Source organism: Semicossyphus pulcher, unplaced genomic scaffold, assembly GCF_022749685.1.
Source record: "Semicossyphus pulcher isolate SPU_LCO1_2020_fin unplaced genomic scaffold, fSemPul1.0.p SCAF_7, whole genome shotgun sequence".
In the NCBI taxonomy this organism is placed as follows: domain Eukaryota; kingdom Metazoa; phylum Chordata; class Actinopteri; order Labriformes; family Labridae; genus Semicossyphus; species Semicossyphus pulcher.
Genome location: NW_027211748.1, coordinates 32435001 through 32443743, shown reverse-complemented (window position 1 = coordinate 32443743; position 8743 = coordinate 32435001). Strand labels below are relative to the sequence as shown.

Below are 8743 nucleotides of genomic sequence, written 5' to 3'. Positions count from 1 at the left end.
AGCTTTAGCATGCCTTTAGCATTAAGGCATCAAAGTATTCTGAAACTAAACTGAACTTAAGTTGGGTTTTTTTAACCTTTATTTTAGCAACAAATAATCCCATTGAGATACAAGATCTCTTTTACAAGGGAGACCTGGCTGTGACAGCAGCATAAAGCTTTCAGTCAGCTGATTCACCTACCAGTAGCTCAACAGCATCCAGCACTAGGACGGCTGCATCCACTGATCAAATGCTCCAAAGTCTTCCACACTGATTCATTTCTCCAGTTTGAGCTCGTAGCTCAGACCAAGATGAGGGAGCAAACACATTCAAAGCACTTTTACCGAAGACGAAGAGTTCGAGGAACGACAAACATGTCCGTGTGACCGAAGGCTGCGGCTACTGGAAGTTTTAGCAGACAGAGAACATCAGTAAGAAGGCAGGTCATGTAGTATCGCCTTGTAAACAAAGATGTTCCAGTGTTCAGCACTGTGAAAAAATAAGTCTAAAACTCTTTAACAAACAAATAAGAATAATTAGAAATCTGAGAGAACACATGTTGGTTTATTATAATAATAATAATAATAAATAAGAAAGATAACATCCATTAAATGACCATAATAACAGTTTATATTACATCTAATATAAGATGAACTGTGACTGCGAGAGACATGACAGTAAGACAACAAAGTGTTTGTAAACATGTTGGTTCCATCAGACTCTTCACATCAGGTCAGGAGACAGGAAGTGAAAAATGACCTCTGGATGACAAACTGCTCTTAAAATTCATATGACAATGTTATATAATATAGATATGCTGCATACAGTATATATATATATATACTATATATACACAGTATTTATGATGTAATGTGTGAAGATTGATGGAAGAGAATGTTTGGACTTAAGACGATTAAAGATTTAAGTTTTTAAGTTTCTGTCAGGAAGAAAAACTCGTTCAGCACACACACGCACACACACACACACACACACACACACACACACTTACACACACACACACACTGAATAGGTGAGCTTACCTGTCTGAAGGATGATGATGCAGAAGTTCACTGACATCATCAGAGTCTGTCTGTGTATGTGTGTGTGTGTGTGTGTGCACAACAAAGGGGGTGGGACTTACCTTGACTGACAGTTTGGTTGCCACGGTGACCTTCAGCTGATCAGGTTGCTTTAGAGAGTTCGACCTTTTCTCTGTTCTTTCTTTCTGCCTTCCTCTCCGTTTCTCCTCTGTTTCCTGTCGTTCTCCTCCTTCTTTCTTTCTTGTTACCCCCCCTCTCCCCCTCTTTCTCCCCTCCCTCCCCCTCTCTCTCTCCCTCTCTCTCTCTCTGTTCTCTCTCTCTGTTGGTTTCAGTCTTTGCATTATAATTTCTCTCTTTCAGTGCTGTGAGGACGCTGAGGTAGGCTCCAACTCTCTTCCTGTTTCACACACACACACACACACACACACACACGCACACACACACACACACGCACACACACACACACACGCACACACACACACACACACACACACACACACACACACACACATGAATGGATGTGGAATGTGTGCCTCAGAACCAGAACCAGGTTTGCTGTTTCTGCAGGTTTTGAAGCATAAAAGTTAAAATATATAAAATAAACATTTGAAACAGTCGGATGAGCGTTTCTGCTAAATGATCATGTTGTTTCATATTCACCGTGTTAGCATGCTAGCATTAGCTAATCAACAGTAACAAACAAAGTAACCTGAAATGTAACTGTGACCTCATCACGGTCATGTGACCAGCGTCTTTCTGAACATGGTGAACAGGATGCTCCAATATTAGGACCCGGAGATGTTTGAACATAAAGTTAGTCCGTCTTCAGTCAGCGTCACGTTCACCTGTTTCCTCTGTGGACAGACCTGTAGAGGTTTATGATGGCAGACACCTGAAGGTGTTACACATGGACAGCTGATGACGTGTTTGATCATCAGACAAAGTCAACATGTTGACCTGACGATGGTGCTTCATTAAAGTCCCTTTTATTAAGCCTGAGGGAACATGAGCGTCCATGTCCTTCTGACAGCTCCAGACATGTCCGGTCTGATCCAACAGCTGCTTGAGTTAAAGGTGAGGTTCACCTGTTGCAGGCCGTAGACTCACCTGAGGATCAGTGAGGATGCAGTCTCACCTCTCTGTCTCTATAAATAACCTCCCGTCTCTCTCAGTGAGACGGACAGCTGATCTGCTGACTCACTCTCCTCTGGATCTCCTCTGTCTATCACACAGTACCTCATTATTACCACTGACAGCACGAACTTTGACCTTCACACTCATCCATTTAAAAAAGAGTCGGTCTAGACCTGCTCTGTCTGTAAAGTGTCTCGAGATAACTCTGGTTATGATTTGGTGCTATACAAATAAAATGTGATTAATTTGATTGATTTGATTGATCCAGCTAGTCTCACACACACACACACACACACACACACACATACACACAAGCACACACCTACACACACAGACACACACACACACACACACACATACCATAGACTGTATATAGGAGGTGTTCGTTAAAGAGCTTCGATTTTGACATTTTGGCCGTCGCCATCTTGTTTTTTTGAGCCAGAAATGAAAATTTTTGTACGAGAAGGTGGAGCTGGAGAGGAACGAGCAGTTAACCAATTGCTAGAGCTAGCTTGTTGCCCTAACCCCTCCCCTCTTCCTGGTCTGTGTGACTCTCAATGGGAGCATCAGTGAGTAAATGAACATCATGCTGTGTTGAAGAAGACTTGAAACTAGAGACTGAGACCATAAACTCATCAGGAACATGTTTACTGAGGGAATACATCAGGAGAGGAGGAGGAGCATGTTCTCATAGACTTCTATAGGATCACACTTCTTTTAAAACCAGGCTGGGTCCATTTCTTATTAACAGTCTACAACACTCCGTCTTCCCAGTGACCATGAACGCACCGCGCTTCACCTTCGTTCATAAAACCTGATTAACCTCTAGAGTTTCGTCCTCCAGCTTCTGCTGCTGAACGTCGGACACACTGCAGCACTCTGACCTCTGACCCCTGCCGGAGCCATGAGCCATCATCAGAACTCTGTGGGTCCCGGTGACGCCCTCGGTCTGTCTGCAGTGAGTCCCAACACACGCATCATCTTTATATTAACGTTAAACAGGGAGCTGCGGCTGAAATCTCCTTGATCAGTACTCCACCTGCTGTGAATCCTCCAGGAATGACTGAGCTGATGTTTCATTGTGAACTCATGTGGATCTTTCTCTCACATCATCTGTTCATGAACTAAAATGAGACAAGCGTGTTCGAGAACTGAAATCAACGGGGGTGCTGGGGAACATAACTGAGCACAGGGCCTTTTGGAACACTATTGAGTGAGGTAATATTGAGCTAAAATGTCTGTGGTGTTAGGGAACTAAAGGGAGCAGGGGTGTTAGGGAACTAAAGGGAGCAGGGGTGTTAGGGAACTAAAGGGAGCAGGGGTGTTAGGGAACTAAAGGGAGCAGGGGTGTTAGGGAACTAAAGGGAGCAGGGGTGTTAGGGAACTTAAGGGAGGAGTGGTGTTTGGGAAATCAGCACAGGGTGTTGATGAACTTAAGGCTTGTTCTGTTGGTAAACTAAAATAAGCTCGAGATGTTGGAGGACTAAAATGAGCATGAGGCTTTTGGGAACTTTTATTTGAATATATTTTGTCCTGCATTTGAACCTGTTCAAGTCTGTTTCAGCTCGTCAGAACTTTTGAAAACAAGGAAAAACAAAGCAGCATGTTCATACAAGTCACTTAAACATCATCACTCCCCTTCTCTCCTCCAGTCTCTGTCTCCGCCTCCTCCACGTTGCCACAGTGATGAAGAAGAGGAAGACCTGAACAAGGCTTTTGATGTTCAGGGCTTTCAGGAGATCCTTTGTCCTGCAGCTCGCAGCCCACCGGAGAAACACAGAGTCTACGATGAGCAGGACATTGAAGGTGAGACCCCACATATTTACTGGTTTCAAGGGTCCCGAAGGAGGTTCATGTTTGAAGTTCAAGTAAAAGCTTTTAAGATTCTGGCTGTGTAAAATGTCTCATGAGGTTTTAAGCTCGATACAGGTTTGTTCTAGGTGAAGATGATGCCAGCATCTGTTGTGAAGCTCCCAGCAGGACATTCAGGAAGTTCAAGAAATCTTCAGGAGGCTGTAAAAGTTCCTGGAGTAATTTAGAGTGATTCAGGAGGATTTAGGGGCTTTGCTTTTTTTTTTACAATCTGAAGAGGGTAGCAGCAGGTCACAGAAGGGTCAAGGAGGTGTCTGTGATCACGTTCAAGCTTGGGGGCTGTTAAGGTTCTGGCAGTATTTCCAGGGTGTGTCAGGAGGTTCTGAGGGTTCCTGAAAGGGAACCAGGAGACACTGATGAAGGTTTATGAGGGGGTCCGACCATCTTGGAGAATGTTCTGGAGGTTGTGAAAAAGGCTCCTGCTTTTCCATTAGTGGTCATTCAGGTGGTTTAAAAGTCAATTGCAAGGTTCTAAAATACTTTGAGACAGCTCTTGGAGTCTTTGAGAAAAATGTACAGATTCTTCAGGAGCCTTGGAGAAGGTTCCAGCAGCTCATGGTTGGTCCCTGCACACAGGTGAAAAAGAATTAAGAGGTTCAGCAAATACTGAAGGTTTCAGGTGCCTATTCTGACTCTCTGTCTGACAGGGTTGTTCTTGCTTTAACAGCCGCAGGTGGCTTGATGAGGTTCCAAAGAGGGCATAATGAGTGTTCTTGTTGTCCTGTAGGAACCTACTTTAGTCCTTGGGAAAAGATGGATCTGAGAATGATCCTTTGTGCTCAAATCCAGGAACGATGAAGGAGGTTCAGATGGTTTTGGAGGAGCGTCTGGCTCAATGGGGGGCTTATCGAGGTCACTGTGTCTTTCCAGGAGAACGAGGAGGGACAGACCTGACGGTCTGAGGATGAATAAGGAGTTCTTAGAGGACTGCTTTCTCCTCGTTATCAGAACGCTGATGAATTCAATGATAACTTTCACATATGTAAACTTTATGCTGCAGACCACCGTCACTTTTCTCCCCACGTCCATCATCCTCTGTCCAAACCCCCCGCTGACAGCAGGAGGAGGAAGACCAGCGAGGAGGGGAGGCGAGGCTCCTCCCCCAACACTGCAGCCACCATAGAAGAAGACCAGGAGGAGGAGGAGTCCTACAGTGAGACCTATGGTGAGGAGAGACGAACGACCACGCCCACCAGGTGAGTGACACCAATCCTCTCTGTCTGTCTCTCTTTCTTTCAGTCCACTTAATCTAGGACTCCTCCCCTCCACAGTGACCCACTCACCGTCTCTTCCAATCACAATGGCCTCTCTCCCGGCTGCATGGTGACGAGCGTTGCCACTGATGATGCTGACGAGGCTGAAACCCTGACGTCTGTTGACCTGGACGGCATCAAGAGTCAGTGAACTTCACACCACACGTTTATATTCATGCACATTATTACATGACATGTAACTGAACTACATTTACTTGTATACATTAGGTAGAACTATATTTCCCATAATGCATTGGATGTAGCATTATGTATATTCTTACACTGTACATGTACGATACATTCAAACTGAACGTTAGCTGTAACTAACATCAGCTGCAGCTGTGTCTGTCAGTATTGCTTTGAAGCTAACGTTAGCATGCTAAAGTTGCATTTAGCTCAAAGTGCTGTGTGTGTTCAGCTGCTAGCATGGCTGCTGTCTCTTTAGAGGTGATGGGGTCATGGTGGACTGAAGCCTCTCCCAGCATGCACTGGGGCACTGGGTGAAAGACAGAAAAAAACTTTGTTTCCCAAATTTTGCAGGAATTTATTCAGACATGAAAGAGCTTTCTGATCTTCATCATGTGACCTGAAGCTGCTGAGCTCAACACAAAGCTGTCATCCTACACACGAGCCCACAGCCTCTATCTATTGTTACTGTGTGTGTGTGTGTGTGTGTGTGTGTGTGCGGCTCTGGTCCTGGTTCTGTGCTGGTCTGAACATGAAGTCGCTCTCTGCTCTTGTGATCAGATGTTTGAACTCTTTGCTGGGTGACGGACTGAAGGCTGCTCTCTGTGAGTACTCACCTGCTCCTGCTCTCACTTGTTTACCTGCTGGTCCGTTAACCTGAGATAGAGACAGAAAGAAACACACCTGAGCATCACATCTTCTGTCACTCCAGTTTGACCTTCTTTAATTGAAGCAGCTTGTAAAGAAACTCAGAGAAAACAAATACAGAAGGAAACTGTGCTACAGCGAGTGTGAGAGTGATGTGTTTACTGACCCGTGTAAAAATGACCACTGATGAATTGTGTGCATCAGACTGTGGTCATGAGGCTGTTCTCACCTGCTGTCGTCTGTTAAACTCTCTGAGCTCTGTGTTACTGAACAGACGTTATTCTCCTGTCGTGTGGCTGAACACTGAGCACACATGAGCAGTAAAGTAACACACAGCCACAGGTAGGGGGCGCTGCCAGCTGACTCCCACCGCTGGAATGTGATTGGCTGTTTGTGTTGAAGTTCTGTTGAAACATCGAGTGTCAGGGAAACTGTGTGTGTGTGTGTGTGTGTGTGTGTGTATGTGTGTGTGTTCAGCTTATTGGGTAATTCAGAGTTCAGGTCTCATCTTACTGATTCTAAGCTGAAGTTAAATCAAGCCTGAAACCCTGTTAGGCTGCAGAAAGTTCCCATGAGACCACAGCGCACGCACACACATGTGTCAGTGTGTGTGTGTGTGTGTGTGTGTGTGTGTGTGTGTGTGTGCGTGTGTGTGTGCGTGTGTGAGTGTGTGTGTGAGTGTGTTTTCACTAGAAGAAGGGGAGGCAGGAGAGAATACCATGAGATGGGAAAGCCATAAAGTTCTGTCCTGTGTGTTTTGAACTTGTTTCTGTGATTAACTCGAAGTCATTGTAAATGAACGTTGCCCCTCAATGATCTCTCGAGTAAAAATAAAGGTTATACACAGTATATATATATGTTTGACCTGACCCCTTGACTTTTGACTTCTGTGCCATGCCCCCCCCGACACACACACACATTTATGCTCCGCCCCCTCAGGTCACCGATTGGATGATGTTCCAGCAGTGCGGCGTCACCTGTTGAAGCGGAGCTCCAGAGGGCCGATCATCCACGTCTCCAAAGATCAGAGCAGCCGAACACCTTCACACCTGCAGCACCTGCAGCCAGACCACACCCCTCATGAGGTGAGGTGTGTGTGTGTGTGTGTGTGTGTGTGTGTGTGTGTGTGTGTGTGTGTGTGTGTGTGTGGCGACGCACTTAAACACATGAATGAATCATCAGACTAAATCTAACCTCTCCATCTTTGCCCCAGGTTGTGGGTTGTCGTTTGCCCCTGTGCACTATGAATGGTTTAGCATTAACTCACAGCTCACCTGACACCTCACCTGGGCACATTTCAGTCTTCAGCTGACATCCATCTGCTATCATTAATTCCTCTTCAGATGACATTTGCACTTCATCAGCATCAACATGTGACCTGCTGCCATTGAACTACTCGTGTCCTCCTGTTGCAACTGGAGGTCAGAGGTCACGCTGATCACCGGATGCTTTAATGGAAACTGCTCAGTGGTCCAGATGAAACTTAAATCTGCAGATCTTTAAAGGCCGTTCTGAACTGAGTTCCCTCATGAAGACAAAGAGCTAAGCTAGGCTAGCACTGAAGGGAGGTGGGTGTTTGTGTGGACCACAGAGGTGAAAGTGATCCGTGTGAAACACCAGAGAACAAGACGGTACATGTTAATTTGATGAATTATCTTCCCTGTATAAGCTCACAGGTGATTGGATGATGAGGTCAGGTGTGTTCCCTTCAGCTGATGTGATTCTGTCCTCAAACACGACAAAACAAAAGACAAGTCCAAGATGAGGCTGAAAGACGAGACGCTGGTCTGAGCGCCTTAATCCTGCTCGCACTGTGAGCGGGAGAAACAGGACGTAATGAGACAGAGTGAGACAGGTAGACTGAGACAGGTAGAGTGAGACAGGTAGAGGTAGGTACCCTCAGAGGTCAGTGTCTCTGGGCTCAGTTGCTCTGGGTGGTCAGGATGGTCGGTTTGGACCTGAAGAGTCGGCACAGGAAGGTGCAGGTGAGTTATCCTGGTTCAGTCTGGGTTAGCTCACTTTAGTTCAGACTTGTTGGTTTGTCCTGGTTTGGCCTGCTTTGTCCTGCTTTGGCCTGGTTCAGCATGTATCAACACATTTAGTCCTCCTTGGTCTGGTTTTGTCCTGTTAACTTATTTGTTGTAATTTAGCCTGCTTTAGCTTTATTATGTGCCTTCTTCTTCTTTTTATTTAGCCTGAACATGGTTTGTCCTGGTTTGGTCTACTTGAGCCTGGTGCAGACAGAGCCAGGCTAAAGGAGTGTGTGTGTGTGTGTGTGTGTGTGTGTGTTATTCCTATGTTTCCGTCAGTTTGATCACCTGGAGCTTAAAGCCTGTCAGTGTTGTGAAGAAACAGTCGAACCAAACTCCATTCAAAAAACAAGCGTTTTAAGTTGTGTCTGGTCTTACAGACTGAACTAAAGGAATGAGGTCAGACTTTATACAGACTCTCCGGCATTTGTGTTTAACAGATGAACATGAATGAGCAGTCAAAGCTGCGCGAGTAACGCAGACAAACTCACTTTGCTTTGGGTCTAACCCAGGGTCAGTGTTACCCTCCTTTAAGAGGACAGAGGTGCATTCAGTGTATGAATGAGTGTACCAGGTCCTGACTGCAGCCTCACTGGTGAA

At 45.6% G+C, this 8743-nt stretch overlaps 1 protein-coding gene across 1 annotated transcript in view; it reads left to right on the top strand.

The window, feature by feature from the left end:
• Positions 1 to 3058: 3058 nt before the first annotated feature.
• The window catches only part of slc4a2a (solute carrier family 4 member 2a), a 16190-nt gene continuing 10505 nt past the window's right edge, over positions 3059 to 8743 (top strand). The window contains exons 1-5 of the mRNA XM_069684691.1: positions 3059 to 3112; positions 3807 to 3960; positions 5027 to 5222; positions 5298 to 5422; positions 7053 to 7198. Coding sequence (XP_069540792.1) covers positions 3059 to 3112; positions 3807 to 3960; positions 5027 to 5222; positions 5298 to 5422; positions 7053 to 7198 — 675 coding nt within the window. The remainder of the gene's footprint in view (positions 3113 to 3806; positions 3961 to 5026; positions 5223 to 5297; positions 5423 to 7052; positions 7199 to 8743) is intronic.